At 44.4% G+C, this 22,291-nt stretch overlaps 1 protein-coding gene across 9 annotated transcripts in view; it reads left to right on the top strand.

The window, feature by feature from the left end:
- AGAP1 (ArfGAP with GTPase domain, ankyrin repeat and PH domain 1) overlaps positions 1-22,291 on the top strand; it is a 305,411-nt gene that overhangs the window by 142,006 nt on the left and 141,114 nt on the right. For all 9 annotated transcript variants that reach the window (XM_040068863.2, XM_040068857.2, XM_040068859.2 and 6 more), the window contains 2 exons: positions 504-659; positions 5,466-5,558. In XM_040068863.2, coding sequence (XP_039924797.1) covers positions 504-659; positions 5,466-5,558 — 249 coding nt within the window. The remainder of the gene's footprint in view (positions 1-503; positions 660-5,465; positions 5,559-22,291) is intronic.

Below are 22,291 nucleotides of genomic sequence, written 5' to 3' on the forward strand. Positions count from 1 at the left end.
ATTTATCCAAACCTTTGGTAGCCGTTTCACAACCCTGAATTATTTTCATTTTCTTGATCAGCTCTCAGTGACCTGGTGTCTCCAGACTAAGCTTAACTCCAGCTATGCAGCTCCATGGCACTGGGTATTTTCTCTTAGGTTAGAATTTAGTTTAGTAGAAATTCAGATTTGAAAGGTTTCCCCAATGCTTTGCTTACTTGTTCACTAGAAAACAAGTGAAACTGTTAATAGCCAGTTTAGGTTATATTGTGTAGAATGAAAATGTGCCTGCTGTATAAACAGAGCTCCAAGTGTTCAAAAAAGTAATGGCAGGGGAGATGTTTAAGGGCTTGGAATAGAAATGTTTGGAGAAGTGGCAGTAGGGCAGCCCTGCCGAGCCCCTGAGCCCTGGCTGCACTTCTGCATAAATCTGGTGTAAATCCGGAGTAAATAACGTACAGCTGTGGATTGTCATTTCATGAAAGCAGCGTACCACTGTTTAAAACTCCCTTTAATCCTTGCAGACCAGTAATGGAGGAGGGAGTTTAAGTGATTATTCCTCCTCTGTCCCATCAACTCCAAGCACCAGCCAGAAGGAGCTGCGGATTGACGTTCCTCCCACTGCCAACACACCAACTCCTGTCCGTAAACAGTCCAAGCGCCGGTCCAACCTCTTCACGGTGAGTGAGCCAGGGGCCCCTGCTGCTGTGCTGTGTGTGCTGCTGTGGACACAGCCTGAGCTTCAGCCCCGAGCTGGGCTGCTCCGCTCCACACAGGAGCGCTGGGGTGGATCCGTGACTTCAAACGAAAACAGCTTGGAGTTACCATTGGGTTGGTTCTGTTTGAGACCTAAACAGGAGCACTTCTCCTAGGAGGACAGGATGGTCTGAGGTTGTTCAGCCTGGAGAAGAGAAGGTTCCAGGGAGACCTCAGAGCCCTTTTCAGTGCCTGAAGGGGTTCCAGGAGAGCTGGAGATGGACTTGGGACAAGGACCTGGGGTGATGCGACTTCCACTGCCAGAGGGCAGGGTTAGATGGGATATTGGGAAGGTATTGTTCTCTTTGAAGGTGGAGAGGCCCTGGCACAGGGTGCCCAGAGCAGCTGTGGCTGCCCCTGGATCCCTGGCAGTGCCCAAGGCCAGGTTGGACACTGGGGCTTGGGGCAGCCTGGGGTAGTGGCAGGTGTCCCTGCCCATGGCAGGGGTGGGACTGGATGGACTTTAAGCTCCTTCCCAATCCAAACTATTCCATAACTACTCCATGCTGCTTTTATTATATACAGAATCAGATCACTTTTTCCTTTTTCAGGGTAACAAAAATGATGGAGATTAAAGTAACTTTTTCTTTCCAAACCACTGTTTTTTTGCTTCATGGAGAGGCCAAAAAACCCAAAATCAAACAAACAAAAAAAAATGAAATAGAAAGTTGCCTGGTGCAACATGACTATGCAGAAGTAGTTTGGGAGATGCTAGTGAAGCCCTGAGTGAAGGCTTCCTTGGTTTAAGCCCTCTTGCTGAAAGCTCTGGGATCGTGTTGCAGGAATGATTGTGGTTTGTAAGCGCTTTTTGACAGGTCACGCACATCATAGCAAACTCAGAATCCCTCTGGGCTTTCTTATAACTCCCTTGGGGGTTGTAGCTACATGTTAGTTGTGTTTAGGAGCCCACAACTTCCCTGTCAGCGTGGAGAATTTACATATTTTATTCCAAAGCGATGTCATGCTCACTTCCTGCATACAAACCAGTCAGACCTTTTCCTCATACCCTGAGGGAAATCTGAGCTCTTCACCTTCAGCAGGTGGAAAGTTTTGTCACCATTTTGGAGCTCTGAGTGACAGCACAGAGCCACAGGGATCCTGTATCCATCCCAACCAGAGGTATTTTGATTTAAACCCAGCTCTCCTGCTCCTATAAAGGAGAGGAAATCATGCATTTGTGCTTGGGTGCAAATGTGTAGGTGGAAAACTATAAAATGAGTGGCCTGGGAAGAAGCAGCTCAGCTTTGACACCAATATTTGATAACAGCTGTGCGAATTTCTTCCCATTGGTGGGAATAATCTGGAGTTTGGTGGGAGAATTCCAGAGTTCCCATCCCCACTAGATGTCAGTGTCAGCCCAGAAACCACCAGCAGTCAGAGCTCTGGAAGCAAAGCTGGGATGCTGCTGCGTCCCTGGAAACATCGCCGACCATCCATGTCCGGGCTGGAGGATGCGTGAGGTGTTGCCAGGGCTCTGGAGGTGGTGTTGACATTGGGGGAATTGGGGATGGTTCTGTTTGGAGCAGCTGTGAATTTGAGAAAGGGAGGAGACAAAAACAGACCCATCTGCAGTCACAGGAAAGGTTTGAGAAGAATGTTAAGCCAGCTGTTAAAAAACAGACTAAAGCTCTGGTTTGTGATAATTAGTGAGAACCATATTTACTGATATGAGAGGGTGTTGATAGTTGTCTTAATGTCTGATAACTGGGAAAAGTAATAATAATTTGCCTTTGCAGAATTAGTGGTGTCTTTTAAGGTGGGTATGGTGAGATTGTTTAATGAATTGCCCTGTAATCTATGTTCTCAAGTACTTAACACCCACTCTGCTGTAATCCAGCTTTTGTGCCAAGTTATAACCTGGAATTATTTAATTGAAGAAACAGACAACCAGTATTTTCCATGTAGTTACGAACAGAGTGTGTAATTAAAATATTTTACTGTTTAGCTCTGGGTTTCTTGCTGTGCTTCTCTTCCCAGTCACTTATGTCTTTACCTCTTACAGAATCAGATATATTTCTGTTTAATAATTGCAAGTTACCCCTTGTTATTTAGCACAGGTAATCTACTTAGTGATCTTTAGATCTTCTGTTGTTGGAAGTGGACTGGGCTATGTAGAAAATATTTGATTCTTCCTAATTACAGTTTTTGAGTTGGAATAGGGTTGAGTATTTTAAACATGTTCAGTGTATTAAATGCTGCATTTCATCTTTTTGACATTGAGTATTAATGTTTGTTATAAAGCTATTGTTGTAGCAGCTGATTTTCCCCTTAAGTGATAAGATAGACAAAATATTAGAAGAGTTAATATCCTTTGTTTTGGACAATGTGATAACAGGGACCACCAAATAATCTTGTATAGGGCAGGTGAGGATTTACAATGCATTTGTGAGGTTCACTGAGCAAGAAGCTGATTCTAACCGTGTCTGATTCCACACTGGGTGAGGGAATTTCTGGCATAGAAAGTGCACCACCTTTCCCACATTCAGTGTTACCTGTCTTATATACTTACAGAATTCCAGGAGAGTTTTTCAAACATAAAATGAGCTCTCTGTCTCAGTACCTACTGTTAGGGATGAGTATTTTACTTTTGGGGTGCTCTGCACTGCTGATCTGGGTCTGGTTGTGCCCAAACTCAGACGTGACATCTTGGGTCGAGTTTTACATGGATGAAGTAATTTCCAGTGCAAAGGGGAAATCACTCCAACGATATTTGTGCAGGTGCTTTAATTTTTCCAGACTTTTTCTGGTTTGCTGGCACCAGGTTTTAAATAGAACCACTTATTGTGTAGATGTGCCATCAGAAAATGTTCTAGGAAGTGTTGCTCCAGCGTGGTTTGGAGTGGATTTTTTTTCTGCTAGGATATGAGACATATTGTGTGTGTCATAGGTACAAAAGCATAAAAGATCAGATCTCTGTTTCACTGCACAATTTATCTTTATAAATAGTGGAGCGTGCGAAGATTCTCCCCTGGAAAACGTTAGGGATTCTGTGATTACGAGCACCTAGAAGGGAATTTGCCTAACAGAAATCCCTACATTTTCTCACTTTTGGCATTTACCAGTGCTTTGCATGTGGATATTTCCCTTCCACGTGCAGCTTGTGATTTCCAGCTGCAGTAACTTTTAGGGAGTAGTGATGATTTAAAACCAGAACTGAAAGACAGCATGTAAATATTCAGCCTGCATTTCAGAGGCAGGGTCCCTTCTCAAAAAAAAAGTCAGATAAAAAAGAAACATTCAAGTTGACAACTCCCCTCCCAAGGATTTGGGCACCTTCACTGAGTTTCTTTACAATGTCACTTACGGGCGCTTTGCGCCATTGAAGCTTTGTTTTGCCTTGTATTCTTGGAAGTGGCACTTTCAGAGGCAGAAATCTGTCTTGAAGGACGAGGAACAATAGTTATCCTGCACACTGGATTTCATCCCTCCCACTTGTTTTGCTTGCTTTCATTTGTTCTTTGTTTAATTCCCCGGCACGTCATTCCATTGCCCCGAACCATAGTAACTGGTGATAGGAGCCCGTTCCCGGCGGAGCGGGGCCGGCAGCGCGGGATCCCCGCTGGGTGAATGCGTTGCTCAGAATGCTCTTACTTGGAGTCCTCCTCGCTGCCTTCCCTCCCTCCCTCCCCTCACGCCCCAGGGCAGCTGCTCCGGGGGTTTATTCTTCCTTCCACCCTTTGTGGGACGGGGGCGACAGGCATTAGCGGTCCCCGATCCCGATGATCCTCCTGATTTCGGTGTCTCTTCCCGCTGGAAGCGCGGAGCGGGCTCTGACGCGGCCGCGGTTTTCAGTAACGCCCCATGGCGGTGCCGGACACCACGAATGGGCTCCTTTCATACATCATCGCCGAGTTGAAAAGCACACGAAAATGTTTTCCCATTTCCGATATTGTGTGAGTAATGTTCCCATTGGAAAGTAATGGAGTGAAGTTGTCACTTGTCAGTGCAGTTATTAAGGAGGATGACTCTCGGGTCTTCTTTTTGTAATAAAATAAGTCTGTCAAAATCGCTGCGCCCGTGCGTTCTGTCGCAATAATGGGCTGCGATCTGAATAACTTCTTCAAATTTCCAAATAACGTCATAAAGTCGGGACGGGAGCGCTGTGACCTTACTCCTGCAGCAGCTCCAGCCTTGGAGAAGGCCAGGATAAAGCAATTCAGGTTTTAAACATTGGTAAAATTCTCCCCGTGCTGATTTTTCCACGTTGTGTTCAGATAACTTTTTTCCAGTCACCGGCTTTTTTTGCAGTTCCAACTTTCTAACCATCCAAAGCAGAAAAAAAAAAGTCCATATGGTCAAACCCATCATTATAAAATTGTATTTCTAAATAGTTGCTGACATTTCTTAGAACCACACAGGTGTGAATTAAATGTATGCATGGATATATTCAGTTTTTTTAATGAGGAGATGGCACCTTCCTTCCCCTTGGAGCTACTGTTGGAAACTTCAGAAACGTGTCCTCTGATGTTGTGGGTCTTCAGACAGTGAAGCTGTAACTCTTTAAATCCAAATGAGTTTCAGACTAGTGGATGGTTGAAATTTTTGGGTGGTGGATGGGAAATCGATTCAGATTTTAGGATGGTTGTGTAGATCCAATTTGGAGCCTATATTTACCTGCCAAATTATTTTTTAATTGCCCCGAAAAAAAAAAAAAAAAAAAAAAAAAAGGCAAATAAAAGCATCCTCTGTGTGCATTTAATGGAGCACAAACTTTTCTTTTCACTCTGCAGTCTCGGAAAGGGAGTGACCCAGACAAAGAGAAGAAGGTCCTGGAGAGCAGAACAGACAGCATTGGAAGCGGCCGCGCAATCCCAATTAAACAGGTAATGCCGAAATAGTTGTGTTTTTTTCTTCCCTGCTTTCCATAGTTGGGAGACACACCTCGGGTCCGCGGCGAGGCTGCGGCGGGGCCAGCGCGCCCGAGCAGCGTTTGATGTGCGCCGGTGATGAATGTGGAAGTCACTCACTTGACATCAATTAGGAGAGGTTCCTATGTGTATTAAAATAGGATCATTAGAATAAGAAGAGGGAAAATGTGACAACAGGCCTAATGAAGTGCAGTCTGCCGGCCTGCATATGGAGCGGGTTTCTAGGCTGTGCTGGCTTCAAAGCTGCCTTTGTAGAGGGGGCTTTGATTGGGCCGAGTGCTGCCAGGCGCAGGGTAAATCAGATCGCTCGACAAGAGCCCCTTGTGATCGCAGGAATAGCCTGATGTGGCCCTAATTTGCTACCACAGACGGACATCTGAACGCAGTTTCAGGCTGCTCCGTAACAACGAGGCAATTAGTTGTGATAATCATGGCCGGTGTGTCAGCTGCGCGCTCTTGTTTGTAATTTGCTAATGAAGGGATTGTAACTTTGATTAGGTTCAGTTTCATTTAGACCTTATTATATAAGAGAACGTTTACAGCTGTAATGTGTGGCCTTAATTAAACTTTCTCATTACACAACAGGACTTGAAGCCGAGGATTTGTTTTGGTCTGTTTTTACTAGCCTAGATGCACTTTCATTAGCCTGGAAACTCGACGCTGAATTGTAGCTGGGAGCACTCCTTTGAAAGGCAAAAGCAGTGCCAGCGTTGGATGGGAAGCGTTTGGGGAACGAGATGATTTACTTTCTCAAATGAAATGGCACTGAATCCGTGTTGTTGAGATCTCCACGTTCCCATGGAATGCTTCTCACACAGTTTCTGTGTCAGTGTTTGCGACTGTTTACTCATGTGTGAGAGTGGCCTTGCTAGAGATAAGCTCCCTTTCTTTTCCACTTATTTTTCTTCCCACACATTTCTTGCCAGTTGTTTCGGTGCCTTTCCTGCCCTCCAGAGGCTTGCTTGCCTCTCCTAATCTTCCCTCAGTCCATGCCTTATCCTGCCAGGTAGCCCTCGATGTCCTGTGTGGATTTACATATTTTGGGATGTTCCATGTTTTTCCTCTGTTTCCGGATGCAAGGAGGAGTTGATTTTGTACCCTTAACCATTAGCTGTGATTTTTCTTCCTAAAGTTATTCTAAAAGACCTTTTGGGACCATCAGGCAGCAAAAATGCTGTCGGGTGTGAATCTCTAGTAGGCAAATTTTAATCAAGCACGCGGCAATCCAGAAGAGCCGTTTGAAAGCAGAGAAGCTCAGTATTTGGCTCTGCATTGAGGGGAGGAGATTCCAGGCATTTAAAACAAGCTACAATTTTATTTTCCTACAGCTTTTGTACGGTACAGGATGGGTCAGACTGGCTGCAATCCTTTTGGGTAATGCTAATTAAACAGAAGTGCAGCTGCGAATGTAAAGCTGAGGAATAGATGTGCCAATGTTTATTCCAGGCATCCGTACTGTTCTTTCCTAAAATGCTGTTGTATGGAATTCATTTAATTAAAAGTACACTCGTCGGAAGAGTATTGTAAGACAAACATTGTAAGTGTGATTGTGCCCACAGCGTGTTGTAAAGGAACATCCCTTACAATATCTGGAATTTCTGCATGGAAAATTCTCCTTGCAGCCCTGCTTGTGTACCAAATCTGACCAATCTTGTGGGAACGTGTCCTTCTTGTTCCTAATCCCAATTATGGTAATTTCATTTTGTCACCTGCAAGCCGTTACCCCTAGATCCTTGATGTGCATCCTCAGCAGATCCATCCCATTCTTCGGGCTTTGGGGATGGGAACTTGAGAGGTTTTTGCAGTGCTGTGGGGCAGCTGTTCCCAGTGGGATTTCACATCACATTCAGATGTCAGGAGGAGGTGTTTTGGAGCTCTGCTCAGTGGAGGTGGCTCCAGGTTCAGCTGCTGGTACAGCCACGTTCTCGGGGGGCTCGACAGGTGCCAAGCCCTTGGAGCTGTCTCTGAGGCAGCAGAAATTCCTGCTAGGAAAGCTGGTGTCTTTTATTTCATGCCTTAGCTGGGAATAAGACAGAGGGACGTGGAAGGGAATTTCTTGGCCTAAAACTCTTTGTGCTGCTGTTCCTCTTAAGATGAGAAACCCCTTCCATCATGATGTTTTCTGAGGCAAATGGAGTCGCGGAGTCATTAAATTTGGGAAAGCCCTCTAAGATCACCAAGTGCAGTGTTTAAACGAGCACTGCCAAGGCCACCAGTAACCCATGTCCCCAGGCACCACATCCTCATGGATTTTAAATACCTCCAAGGGTGGGGACTCCACCACTGTCCTGGGCAGCTTTGCCGGTGCCTGACCACCCTTTCTGTGAAGAAATTTTTCCTAATAACCAGCCTGAATCTTCCCTGGTGCAACTTGAAGCTGTTTCTTTTTTCTGTCTCCTGTTCTTGGGATAAATGAGAATAAAAAGAGAAATCTGGTTTCAGGCTGCATCATTCCCTGTGATTGCTGTGGGAGGATAAAACTAAACAGCAACAACAAAAAGGCTCCACCAAAAAAAAAAACCCCAAACAAACAGCAAAACCAAGCCCAACAACACCCCACGAACAAATGATAAAACCTCCAGCCAAAACAAGTTCCTTGGAGGCTGGAGATGTTCTGGTTTTGAGGGAAACATGGAATCTTTCCCAGCACTTTGAAAGAGTTGCTGATCATTCTGGGAGCCAGGTATGGACCTGCACAGCTGCCAGTGGGTTTTGGTCAAAAGAAGCCAAGAGTTGCAACCTGCTCCTGCATTCCTGTTCTTCTTGGTGCCTGAATCCCCATGAGTTTAAGTGAAATCCCTGAGAGTTTGGATGGTGCCTTCAGCAGCCTGGGCTAGGGTGTTGGAGTGAGATGAACTGTGAGGTCTGTTCCAACCCAAACCGTGCCAGGGTTCCATGAACAAGGTAAAATTGTGAATAGCCCATTTCCTTCCAAGGAAACGCCTCATTCCTTCAGGGCTTTATCCTTAGCTGAGAGCAGCCTGGTCAAAAAGAGTTAATGTTCTTATTCTCTGTGTCCTTTCTACATGGTAAAGTTGATTTTTCACTGCAGCGCTAAATTCGGTTTTATTGGGCTAAGCCATGTAAAACTGTCCTGATGACTCTTCCTGCTCCCAGCAGAAACCCAAAATGTAGGCAATGAAAACCAGGCTTGTTCTTAAAGGGTGGCTGCTCTTTTCTGCCAAAATACTCCTAAAGTGAGTGGATTTGTGAGGAGGCAGATTTCCTGGGGAGGTTCCAATACATTGTACATGCAGCCATACCAGCACGTCTTAAATCCTGGACTTTCAGCAGCTGCTCACAACTGGGAATGCCAGAATTGAAAGAAAATTATACAAAAATTCACTTGTAGTGCTATTTAAAAATGTTGTGCAAATCAAAGAGTCAGAAAAAGTCTTGAGCAATATTGGCTTCAAGTTACCACCCATAAAAGTTTTTGTACTTCTGAGAAGGAGGTGCCTAAACTAAGAATATTTAGGCTATTTTCTGTAGAATTGCTGATAATACTTTTAAAGCGAATGGCTTGTTCTGGTTGGAGAATCCTCCCTCCAAACCCATTTATTGTGGAAAGAAAGTCTTGGTCCTGGTAGCCTGAGTGAATATTTCGAAGAATATTTTGAAGCACGTGCTGGGCTGCACAGTTTTGGGGAATTGACTTTCTAGGATGGGAGGTTTTGTAGCATTTTGGGAAAATTACTTCGGTTTTGGTGGGTTTGGGAAATCTTTATCAGTAGGGCATATTCAAATTAAAAAAAAAAAAAAACACACACAACAAGAAAAATAAAAGCAAGAAGCTCAGCTCAGCGGTGAGGGGGCTTGTCATGTATTAATTTTTCATTGCTGTGGAGAATTGTACATACATAATCACTTGATTGCAGTGGGAGTTAGCGAGCTCCTATGGTGTCATTTGCATAAATCTTGTTAAGTCAATGGCAGTTAATGAAGTACAAATGAGCCTGGAGAAGGTGACATGCAAATCGTGGGTGGCAGATGGGAGGTCTGTTTTTGGGATGGCAGCTGTGTGCTCTTTCTTTTTTTTTTATTTCAATTTTTTTTTTTTTTTTTTAATTTTTATTATTTTTTTCCTCTGTCCTGCCCCCATCCCCCCCAGACTGGAGTGTAAATAAATACGTAAGAGCTGGCCTTGACTTTCTGCTCCCAGCCCTTCTTCTCTCTGCCCTTTGCACTTAATCACAGATGCTCACATCGTTACATACTCCAGCTATGTAACCTTGACTGTTGTTTTGCCAAAATCAGTGTTTGACACGTTGTCTCCACCCTTGGCTTACCCTGGGAGATGCTGTTACCTCTTGTGCGCCCAAATTGCTGCATCATTTAGGGATGACAAACTTGAAGCCTGGATTAGAAATAAATGTTCTAATGGTTAGTGCTGTATTGATGACACAGTGAAAAATTTGCCATCCATGACTTGCAAAGGTGAACTTCAGAATCCATTCCCTTCCCTCAGTTTGCAAATGGCTGGATTAATGGAGAAAGTGGAATATCTTATTCAGGCTTTACTTTTAGGTGATATTTCAAATGACCTTCTTTGCCTGCCAGCTTGGCATATTTAAGTACATTAAAGTAATCTTAATGAAATTAGGCATTTTGTCTTTTTTTTTTCTTTTTTTTCCCTCTTACTTTACTTTGACCTAAAAATGGCAAATATTTTTTTTTTTATGTCAGGACACGGGGGTGGCATCACTGATTTGCTATTCACGAAGAAGAGTTTGATTCCTGAGTGCACAAGCTGCAGTTTTTCCTTAAGATGGGCATAAACAAAACTGGCACTTCCCAACATACGTCTGAATTTTATAAAAAAGTCATTTAACTCAGCAAAGGTAACTTTGAAGATGCTCTCATCAGATGTCAAACTTGGCAGAAAAAACCTGTCACTTCTCCTCAGCTCCCTATAGGTGTAGGTCAGTGTTGCCTCTGTTTCAGTAGTGATTTTCTACCTCCTCTGCTTCACTGGTGATTTCCTACTTCCTAACATCATTTTTGTTCCTTTTTAGCCCCAGTTGGGATGTTTAAGCACCAGTTACACAAATCCTGCATGGAATGGACACACAACACTCTCTTATCTTGGTCCTTCCATTGAAGCAGTGAGATCATCCTACCTGAAACCTGTTTTCCCTTAAAATACCTGCAGCTGTCTGTCCAGCTGCTGGAGATTTCAGCAGGCACGGCAGTGTCTTGGAAATAGGTTTTGAAGAGGGATCATCTGCCACATCTGGTCAGTCAAAGTGATGTCCTTAGTCATCCTCACTCCACAAGAGCACCGCGCTGCTCCGGGCAAGTGTCACATCCCAGACTTGCCGTGCTCACAAGCAGTAAATGCTCCTTGCAGCAGCTTTCCTGGCTGCAGATGTTTACTTGGAGTTTACCAGAAGAGAGAACAAATAAGCAATGATCTTAGCAGCTCTTCCTGCTTTAATTCATCTGACTTGACAGGGTGAAAAAAACGATCTAGAGGAGCACAACAGACAGATGATGCTACAGCCGGCAGTGCCAGGGCTTATCTGATGGCTTCCCTCTTCTGTCTGGGTTCAACATCAGGTTGTGTTTTGAAATAGAAGTGGCTAATCCAGGTAAGGGCCAAAAACATTTCAGAAGGAGCATGGCAGCAAGCATGTGGAGGGCGCATAGAGCCCAGGCTTTGCCTTCCTTCCTTCCAGCTGTGTGTTCCTGCACTGAACCCCTTTTCACTGACACACAGACCCAGCCACGTGTGCTGCTGCTTCTGCTCCAAATCAGAATCCCAGAATGGTTTGGATTAGGAGGACCTTAAAGCCCATCCAGTGCCACCCCTGCCACGGGCAGGGACACCTGCCACTGTCCTAGGTTGCTCCAAGCCCTGTCCAGCCTGGCCTTGGACACTTCCAGGGATCCAGGGGCAGCCACAGCTTCTCTGGGCACCCTGTGCCAGGGCCTGCCCACCCTCACAGGGAGCAATTTCTTCTCAGTTTCCCATCCAACCCTGCCCTCTGTCAATTTGAATGCAGTCTCCCTTTTCCTGGCACTCCAGGCCCTTGTGAAAAGTCTCTCTCCATCTTTCTCTGAGGCTCCCCTCAGGACCTGGAAGGAGCATTCTCCCAAACTCCTCCTACTTTGTGCTTTTCCCTCCTGGTGCCCAGGTAGGTTTGTAGACTGCCAGCATTGGGTGTCTCCAAGGACCAGCTTTGCCAAAGTCAGAACTGACATGATTTACAAGGAGCTGGCAGATGACATGGTTTGATTTATTTATCTCCAGCATGAGGTGTAATTTCCTCTGTCACACGTCTGTCTAATCACAGTAATCAGTCTCTAGATCAGCTTGTACAAACACCAGGGTATGGTTTTGAGCCAAATACTCTCAGTGCTGAAATCTTCTGTGTAATTCCTCCACAATTGTTTATAATCAGAACATATACATTTTGCTGGCTTTTTTTTTTTTTTTAATTAGCTGATTACCAGTTATAAAATGTTTTGTACTCACTGTGGTTCTGTAAATTGTTAACTGGTCGCTACCAGTATAATTAAATATTTCAGAGCACTTGGCTATGGTTGCACTGAACTGTGAAGAAATAATGTTATATAGCCAATCAAAAAGAGATACTTGTAAACTCATTTAAAGCGTCAGAGTGTGTTAGGACTATCATGGTGATGCTTATTGCAGGAGAAATTAAAGATACAGTTTTGTGCTAAGAGGCAATACAGAAATTAGTTCCTGAATTAGTTGTTAATTGATTTGGTAATTCCCTGGGGTCTGCATGCTCTTTTTTCCTTTTTCGTTGTTGCATTCAGTTAACAGTGACTATTCCCAGTGCACTTGAAATATTTTTTCCAATTAGATCAAATGTGCCCTTACATCAGAAGAATGGCTTTGGCTCTATGTACCTGCCTGGAATAATGTTTAATTTGACTGTGAAAGCCAGGTTTGCGGGTTTTTCCAGTTGATGAGTTTCAGATACCATCCAAAGAAAAGCTGTAGTCCTTAGAATCTGGGATAAAATAGCAGTAAAAAGCTCTCTTGGACAGCTGGAGCTAGGAGCTCTGGGTGTTAAACCCTTCCTTTGCCCAAGGATCTGGTTTCTAGTCCAAGGGCATGGCCCCTCTGCCCCTTGGCCACAGCAGGCAGACCTGGGCACCAGCCTCAGCCTCTCTGAGACAATTCCTATCTTTCCTCATGCATACCTCTGTTTGTCCCACTGGATCCTCCCATTTGCTTCCTCCTGATTTCTGGAGTCTAATGGTTGCCCTTCCTGGGATGTCTGAGGGTTGCAGGAAGGAGCTGGGCCTTTGGCTTATCAAGACTGAACGTCTAACATGCTGCTTTTATTTAGTCTCCTAATTTTTCAGAATCTCTAAAATAAGAGTTTTCTGTTTCACATCTTACAAAATGTCATTATTTTATCTCTAAATACTTTAAATACTCAGGACTGTCCTTCAGTGGTAGTCCCAAGCATTCTTAGCCCAAGGTGAGCCCTGTACAGCTTTACTTAAGGATCCATAAATGAAATATTATCAGTAAGCTTTTCAGAGAAATTAACTTTTCACCCCTTTTTTGGACTTCCCGTGGCCGTGGGCTGGAGCTGTGGGTGTATTTAAATGTTTATTAGTGTTCATTTGGGCAGGGGGCACACAATTTCAAACATAAGATTCCATTTATTTGTGTGACCCAGCCTTCAAAGTGAGCAAAGGAGAATAGTGCCTTGCAGAGCAATGATGGAAAGTAGCCAGATCACCGGCTTTAAAAACAGAGGGAAATTTCATGTTTCCTAAATGTTTTATAGACGTGTTTTCTAAATGTTTTACATGTTAATGCTATAAGGGGTCATAGATGGCTTATGGCTACCAGTAAGGAGTGTTTAGCTCCATCCTCCTTATTTATTCATTCATTTATTTGGAACCCTATCCAAATGCAATGCTCTGATGGAAGAGACAGGTTCAAACGTGTGGGTTTGAGTAGCAGCTGATGATTTCCTAGCTGACACATCAGGTGTGCTTGTAGCTCTTGCTCATCCTTAAGATTCAAGAGGAGACATTCCAGCTTTTGTTTGGAATGGAGGGTTGATCAGGTTAAGCATCCTTGGGAGAGACTGTGGAAGGAGAATAGGAAGCAGGCAGGAGGAGAGTGCCAGGATATTATCAGCCTCTGCAGAAATAGTAGGGAAAGAGCTTCTCTTATCTAAAATACCTTTTTTTTTTTTTAAAAAAGGGGGAAAAATCCCTATTGTATAAAGGATCAGGTGCTGCTCTTTAGCATAAACCAGTCAAGGATCTGTTTTCCAGTATTTGTAAGAGAAGGGAGAGTGTATTTGCGTTTTTCTGAGGCTCTACCACGAACATCTTCCTCTTATGCCTGGTGCTGGATTCCAGCAGAGAACAGGCTCCCCCAGATTCCAGGATTTTGGGTCCAGTACCAATGCATGAGTAGGGCTGGAGCGTACAGGAAGCAAGCCAACAGTTTCTCTGGTAAGACTGTGGAGGATTTAATACATTTGGGATGTTCTCATCCTGTTCTGTGTACTGGATTTTGCAAATCCTGGGGTATCCATAGGACAGAACATAGGAAAGAGGTGTCAGAATGCTTCGGTGGAGAGGAGGAGGGGATGAGCGAAAGCAATGGAGGGGTAAAAGAGAACATCGATAAAAAAAGCCATAATATGACTTTAAAAAATTTATTGGAATTTTCCAGTGCTGAAATGATGTCATATATCAGGGTGGCATGTCAGTGTGACACACAGAGTGACAGCAGTGAGGGCACTGAGGGATCTTCACTGTTGCCCTAAGGGTCCGAGCTGGCCCCTGGCCAAACCCCTGACTTGAGGTGGCGTTTCAGTAGTTGCATCTAGAAAACACTTTACAAGATGCAATCTCTTTATTTGAGCCATCTTCATCTACCCAGGTAATCAAAAAACCCCCACTGAACAATGGCATCAGTCGGTGGCTGAGTGCATGAGTTTATAAACACAGAATCAGAGCATCCTGAGCTGGAAGGGTCCTGAGCTCGTCGATCCAGCCCCTGGCCCTGCCCAGACACCCAAACAACCCCACCCTGTGCATCCCTGAGAGCCTCGTTAAACACTCCTGGAGCTCTGGCAGCTTCAGGGCTGTGCCCGTTCCCTGGGGAGCCTGGGCAGTGCCCAGCACCCTCTGGGGGAAGAACTTCTCCTGATAGCAAACAAAACCCCTTCTGAGCTCCCAAAACTCCCTGCAATCCTTTGTGTAGCACTGCAGGGGGGGACATCTCCAAATTAGCCAGGAGAGCAGAAAGAGTTGGCCTTTACTTATTTTCAGTGGATGAGATCTGGAATCAGAATGGGTTGGGTTGGGTTAGGTTAGAAGGGACCTTCAAGGATCACCCAGACCAAAACCCCAGACGAACAGGGTCACCATCCACAGGGCCAGGTACCATCCAGCATGATGGGCTGGCTCCAGGAGCCAGTGGGAAAAAGCCTTTGTTCCGAGGAGCCGTCCTGCGTCGGAGGTGAATCCGTGCACATCTGGGCTGGCTTTGGTGGCTGCAGCTCTTCCTCCCAGGGCATAAGGAATTAGTCCTGAGAACTGACACAAGAAGATTAAGTAGCAAGCTTATGACACTTAGCAAGTGAGGCTGCCTGATAGACTTGGGTTGACACAATGATTATTAATACATTGTAAAGATGTTTTGGGGATTCCACCATATTTGTATGGTTGCCAGCAAAACGTTGACAGTTGCATTGTGGTTAATAAATTCATTTAGATTTATAAGCATTGTTTACAGAACCTGTTCGCCTGCTGAAACTCTAACAGCATCTGTTCCTTCGTACTAATTAACTGCTAATTACGAATGAGCTTTGTGTGTTTGTCAGTATAACTGGCTCATGCATTTTGTAAGGAACATTAACAAATTGATTTACATAGTGGTAAAGCAATCAAAAGAGTAAACTGAACAGCACGCAGTTAAAGCCCTTTAGCCTAATTTTTCGAACAAAGCAAACTTTGGGCATTCTGAATATTTTCATCGTTCTTCTGCTCCGATTTAATTGTGTGGTAATCGTGTGTGAATCTGGATCGAGGGTGTTGGCCCAGCATCTCTCGCTTCCTGTTTTATTTTGTAGGTTTGTGTTTGCTGTTTTATTTTAAAGTGTTGGCACTCAGTGTATAACATGTGAGGAAATATTTTCCCAGAGTATAGCTAACAATGGCAAATTAAATAAATGGCATGAAAAAGGAATATTGTTTGGGGGAGAACAGAGGGTGTTTGAAACACAGGTACTCTGACTGTAACTGGTTTGGATATTTTAAATATGTATGGAAGTCCTTGCACTTTGGTTTAAATACTGTTTTCTCTAAACCTGCTTTTATTCTGAAAAGTCCTCTGACTACAGTAATTATCAGCACATCTTTAGAATAGTCTCAGCAGCCAGGCCAGATGTTGGTAGTTAAATATTTTGAATTTAAAGGGAATAATTGGCAGAGGTTGCCCAGAGAAGCTGTGGCTGCCCCATCCATGGCAGTGTTCCAGGCCAGGTTGGATGGGGCTTGGAGCACCCTGGGATAGTGGAGGATGTCCTTACCCATGGCAGGAGAGTGGAATTGGTATGGTCTTTAAGCTCCTTTCCCACCCAAACCACTCACGGATTCTACAATTAAAGTGCAGTTCTTACAAATAAAGTCTGTTTATTTTGCATGAGTTAAAGCAGAGAAATCATATAACTTGAATGTTTTGCTCATTGTGAAGGATCCTTCACGTGGTGATAAATTGGGGATTAGTCGTGATCCGATGACCTGGATATATTTCACTTACAGACATCCTAGAGCTCTGAAGCTTGAAATGAACTTTGTTACTACTGTTAGGGAGAAGACAAAAATTATACAAATACATTCTTTGGGGTTTAATTTCCTGACCAGAAGCTATTCCAGTGAGGAACAGACAGAGTGGTTTTACACAGACTAAAACCTGCCAGGAAAAGTCCATTGCTTTTTTGATAGAATTTCCAACTAAGTGCATGAAGCAAACATAGCAGATGTAAAATATTTTGATACAGCCTTGCTGCATCTTAATTGAGAGTTTATCCAAATGTGTGTGGCTAAAATCTGTCATGTGGGTTGGATCTGGTCTGTGGGGGTGTAAACAAGCCCTAAAGCCAGAGCGTGGTTGGGGCTGGCTGGAAGGGGACTAAACTTTGCTCAGCTCTGGGGACAGTGCCATGTGTCTGCTTGGAAAGTGTACCTCCATCCTTGTTTAAAAGAACCAGGAAAACAAGGGCAGTGTGGGAAAACAAACTGGAATGGAACCTGGATTAAAACCCACCCACTCAAACTTCAGCCGCTTTAGCCCGAATTTGGAAGGTCTTTTGCTTTTATGTGCTTCTGGTACCTCACCAAGACACCTCTCCAACGAGCCCTGGGGACAGGGTCAGGGTCCTGTGCCTGAATCACAGCCAGCATCTGACATGAGGCCCCAAACACACTGTGGGTGCCTCTGGATCCCTGGAGGTGTCCAAGGCCAAGTTGGGCTTGGGGCCACCTGGGAGAGTGGAAAGGGTCCTTGCCCACGGCAGGGGTGGGACTGGATGGGCTTTAGTGTCCCTTCTAATCCAAACCACTCTGGGATTCTGTAGTTTCAGGATTAATACTGTAGGAGAAAGCTGCTGAACTCAGGGGGCTGTCAGACTGTGGAATGTTCTCTACCAGGGAAAATAAAAGCTTAGTGATTTCAGTTTGCTTTGAGGAAGAGGGTGTGGATTTTCTTTTAAAGAAGGGGAGAGGCTGTTGAGCAGTGAGATTATGTAGGTAGATCTGAGCACTGAGTCCATTTCTTTCCCCTTTATAACTAATATGTGTCTTTGTCACAAAAGAAAAATACCAAGACGTACCATTTGCGAAAGGGTTTATAGTACAGTATATCACCCTATTATGAATGACAGCATTTAAATGGTTGGGTAGAGAACTGCAGAACTGCTACAAATCAAGGAGTTAGATTAACATCTGATGCTCTCTTCTCTGTGAATATTTCCGAGGGGGGTGAGGAAATTAAAAAATCTTAAGTGTGGGAGGTATTGGAAGGAAAAAAATCAACTAAAATTACCAAAGTGGTTGAAATGTTTAGAAATTGTATTGTCTGAAGTGAGCAGTACATTGGAACTGAGAGAATTGAAGAGCAGGTATTGTTTAAGGCGGCAGGTATCATCACTGTAGGAATCAAAATTGTACAGGCTGTTTTATGGCCAAATTAAAAACAAAACAACTTTTTCTATGGAGGGAGAGATGCACTGGAAATCCTTGACTAAAAGCTGAGCTTTGAGCAAACTGGGTGAAAACTCTTCTTCAGGATGCAAACTGAGTGAATGCAGAGATTGCATGTGGTTGGTGTGTTTCATGTTAAATAAATACTCAAGTCTGAGTCTGAAAGTCTGGTATCACATGTGTATATTGACTGTTTGTGTGAGCCAGGTCTCCTGAAGGATACAGACCTTCAGATTTCCTGTGCTGTGTCAGGCAGGTGAGCTGCACAACCCCTTCTCTCTCCTGTGGCAGGAGAGATGTGCATCCGTCCAGTGCTGAAGTGTGCCCAGCATCCTGAGAAATGACATTTTGTGTTTGCTTAGGCTAATACGAGGCAAGGAACTACTTGGGAATGTTTTATGAATTTGCACTTTGCACAGTAAACGTTGCTGTGAGTTGGGAATTCATGGCAACGCTGTGTTTGTAGCTGAGAAATAATAGGTGCACGATCACTGTCGTTGGTGCTTTAATCTTGCAGCATAGTGATTGCTCTGAGTAATTCCTGATACAGATTAAATCATTCATTCCAGTTAAGTGACACTTTTTAATGTTGATGTGGTGTTTTGAAGCAAGAGGTTTTTTACCTGTTTGTGCAGCACAAGGATTCCAAGCTCCCTATTTCCTGCAGCAGGTGAAGGCAGACAAACACAAGGGACTTTGAAGGTAAGAGAAGAGGGGAAAGAATGACAGTAGGATGGAAAACAGAGCTGGAGGGATAGCTCAAATGGAAAGTTGGGCTGCTATGAGAAGCAAAATCTGTATTAAACAGGTGAGAGGAGGAGGGAAAACATTGAAGGAAGACTCTGCAGGAGATGGGAAGTGAGAATAAAAACCAGGTGATGCTCTCAATAACATTAGGAAGCTTGAGCGTCTCTGAGAAAGTGGCCCAGCAGTCTCCAGAGGTGCTGGTTCTGGAGGTGCTGGTGTCTCCAGGCAGATAGCACCGTGATGGATTCCTGACTGGAAGTGACATTTGGGTACCTCTGGAGCTGGTTCCAGGTGATCGCTCCCGGAGCTCTGCGTCTGTAGATTTCTGGAGCTGATGCATTCAGGCTGTCATAGTGCTGAGCTTCCCACTGCTGGAGGCAGGGTATCAGTGTTGGTCCAGAGTCGTTCTGGAGGTCTTAAAACGTTTGCCTGAAATACAACAGGAATTTGAAACCACAGAGAGTAAAGAAAGAGAGTCTTGGGAGGGGCAACATCTCCCTGCTGCAGTGTGGAAGGAACTGCATGCACTGGGGATGATTTCAGGACAAGATCGGTTCTCAGACATGCTTGGAGAAGGGGTTTGGTGAGCTGGGTGATGCTGGACAGAAGCTCCAGGGAGCAGTGAATCTTTCCTGTGTAATACATGTGTGTACTTGGAGAACCTGGCTGCCTGGGAAACGTCATTCCTGAACTCACAGCATGCATTGGAACTTCTAAAATCAGGTTTGGTTTCAGGTTTGCTCTTTCACCAAAAAAGCTTTTTTTTTTGGTAGGTAATTTCTCTTCCAGCCTCTCTGAATGGGGCTGGGGTCCTGGTCCCAAAGAGCTCTGGCATCAGCAGTGGTGGCACAGGAGTTTTGCTGTCCTACCACACTGCAGTGTTCAGGTGCCTGGTTGGCTTCCCTTGGTTCTTGCTCTCTCCTTTTCCCACTCCAGCACGGAGACAGGTGAAGGATGGCTGAGGCTTGGAGCAACTCATTCTGGTGGAAGGTGTTCACAAATTCTGCTGTGTCATTCTTTTTTTTGTTCGCTTTTAGTTGGTCTAGGTAGGGTTTGTAGATTTGCATTTGGAATTTTAAATGTGTGTATATATATATATATATATATGTGTGTGTGTGTGTGTATATATATATATATGGGGGTTTTGTGTGTGGCTTTTTTGGTTGGTTGGTTGGGTTTTTTTGATGGTCAGTGAGCATCTCAGTTTTTTCTGTTAAAAACAGAAGTCAAACACAGAATCACAGAATGGTTTGGGCTGGAAAGGACCTTAAAGCTCATCTCATACCATCCCCTGGAACTCTTTCCACTAGAATGATAAATTGCATGATTTTTTTTTCACCCTGCCTCGTCTGGGATAGGAACAATGTGTGCTATGCTGTTACCAGTGCAGGTGGACTCCTGCTCCATCCTCCACAGAATATTCCAGCTACAGTCTGTTCTCTTAAATCAGGGATTTTCAGTCTGGCAGGCACATATGGAACTTCACAAAACCTGTCAGAACACTCCTGTGGTGTTCCTGCCTCTCCATCGAACTTGGTTGATGTCAAACTTAAAGCTCTAAAAGGCTGGCAAGGTGACTTGAGGTGTTGTCTCTTAGGAACCTGTTGAAAATGCAACCAGAAGCATCATTTTAAAATGCTTTTGGTTGGTGTAGGGTTGATGATGAGTATGAAATGTTTGCTAAAATGAGGAAATTATCTGCCCTTTTAATAACAGGGGCTTTCTCTCTCCCTGCACCCTTTCTTTGCTGACATCTCACATACCTCTACTCTCTTCCCTGGAGATGGAGACACTGCTGTAGGGAAAACAATCCTTGGCTTACATGCAGAAAAGTGAGAGCATTCATTTGAGATGAAAGCTTTATTTACATGTCCCTTTGGGTTTATTATTTGCTTTCACCAGCATAGCCAGGGTTGTGGGACTGTTTCTGCTGTCCAGGCACTCAGTCCTCCTTTTTTTAACTGCCCTTCTTTGTCTTAGCAGGAACAAGCACTTTGCCATCCTTTTCCTCAGCCTCTGTTTCCACGTAACAAGATTTCCAGCTAAGTGCAGAGAAGGGCTTTGTTCCTTGTACAACTAGGGTTAAATACAATTCTAAAAGAAAAATAATTTAAGACAATTTTAAAAAAAGAGGGGGGGGTGAGACACCAACCTACACAGAGCAGGTCTCTCTCGTTAGCCCCAAAAATTTGTGTGCATTTGTGTCTAACAGCCTGACAGGCTTCAGGAGTGTTTTGGGAAGAGTCCTTGAATTGTGGGAGCTCCTGGTCAGAGCTCAGAGGGGCATCCATCCTTTCCCTCCTTGCAGGCTCCAAAGAGCATTCCCTCCTGGCAGGGAGGGGTGGCCTGGGGTGCTGTGCAGGGAGAAGGCACCTCCTGTGCCCTGGGTCAGAGGTTTGGATGGACAGGAGTAGAGAATGGAAGTGGCTGGTTACACCTGCTTTCCGTTTCCTTTAATTATCTCCCCACAGTGTGTCTGTCCCTCATTAATGGGGATTGTGTCTCGTGCTGCCTGGGAAGAGCTGGCCCCATTAAACCAGTTATAATAGCAACAAATTAATGCTCCCCTGCCCTTTTTCCTGGGCTGGGTAAAGGATAATACATCAGCACAAAATACTTGGACATACCACAATTTAAATATTTTAGCGATGCCTTTCTGTACGCATCCGACCATTTTTCTCCCAACTTCTTGGCAGTGTTGATTTTCTAACATTGCTGCCCAAGAAAAGTGCCTTTCCTGGTTATTTAGATTTGAGGTTGGTTCCCTTTCAGCTGAAAGGGATCCCGGCAGTGGTGGCTCCAAGTAAAAATGACTTTGTTCTCTGCTATGTTAAATTGGCTGGTTAATTCTGGTGTTATTTACCCTGTAATTCATTAGTTTTACTCTACCATTGGCAGCTGACAGGCTGTAATTTCATGCCTTGCAATAAAAGATGTCTCATAATCTGCTTCATTTAGCAGCAAGAGAATTTAATGAAATTAACTGCAGTCCTAATTATGCCAGTGAATACTAAAGACTGCTATCAAGTTTCCTCAGAAAAGGACAAGGTCCACCTTATGAAGGATTTAGAATATAATTTCCTGGGAAAAGTTGCAAATGTCTCCTTCTATTGGCCAACAAGGGCCAATTACAAGTGCCGATGCCACTTTAATGAACTAGTTTGTTCTGAGGATATCTCACAAGGAATAATAATTTTTTTATTTTCAAGTAAGTTTTAGAGGCTTCTCTCCTTAGAACAGCTGACCTGTGAGAATTTGGTGTTTTGCTCCTGTTTTGAAGCCTTTCCCCCTGTCTTTTGTGGCGCCTTATGCTGAGGGTTAGGAAGTGAGGAGGAAGCAGCTCAGGTGTGTGGCGAAGGGACGTGGGGTTTGGCGATCCTGACCCGGAGGACATCAGGGAGTTTGTCCTCATGTGCTGTGATTCTCTGAAGTCCATAGCTCAGTTACACAAGCACAATTTTCTGGAATGAGAAAACTCAGGAGGGAACACGGGCAGGCTGGGCTGGATGGGGCTTAGAGCAGCCTGCCCATGGCAGGAAAGTGGAATGAGATGAACCTTAAGGTCCTTTCTAATCCAGACCATTCCAGTTCTGACATCGCATGAAAGGAGAAGGATTGATCCTGAGGAGCATTCCAAGGGCCGAGGCACATCTCTGTGGTTTTCTCTAAGGTTTCTACTGATCCGCCCTTTTTTTGTTGTTGTGTATTCCTGACTCTGCACTGGA

Source organism: Hirundo rustica, chromosome 7 (assembly GCF_015227805.2).
Source record: "Hirundo rustica isolate bHirRus1 chromosome 7, bHirRus1.pri.v3, whole genome shotgun sequence".
Lineage (NCBI taxonomy): Eukaryota > Metazoa > Chordata > Aves > Passeriformes > Hirundinidae > Hirundo > Hirundo rustica.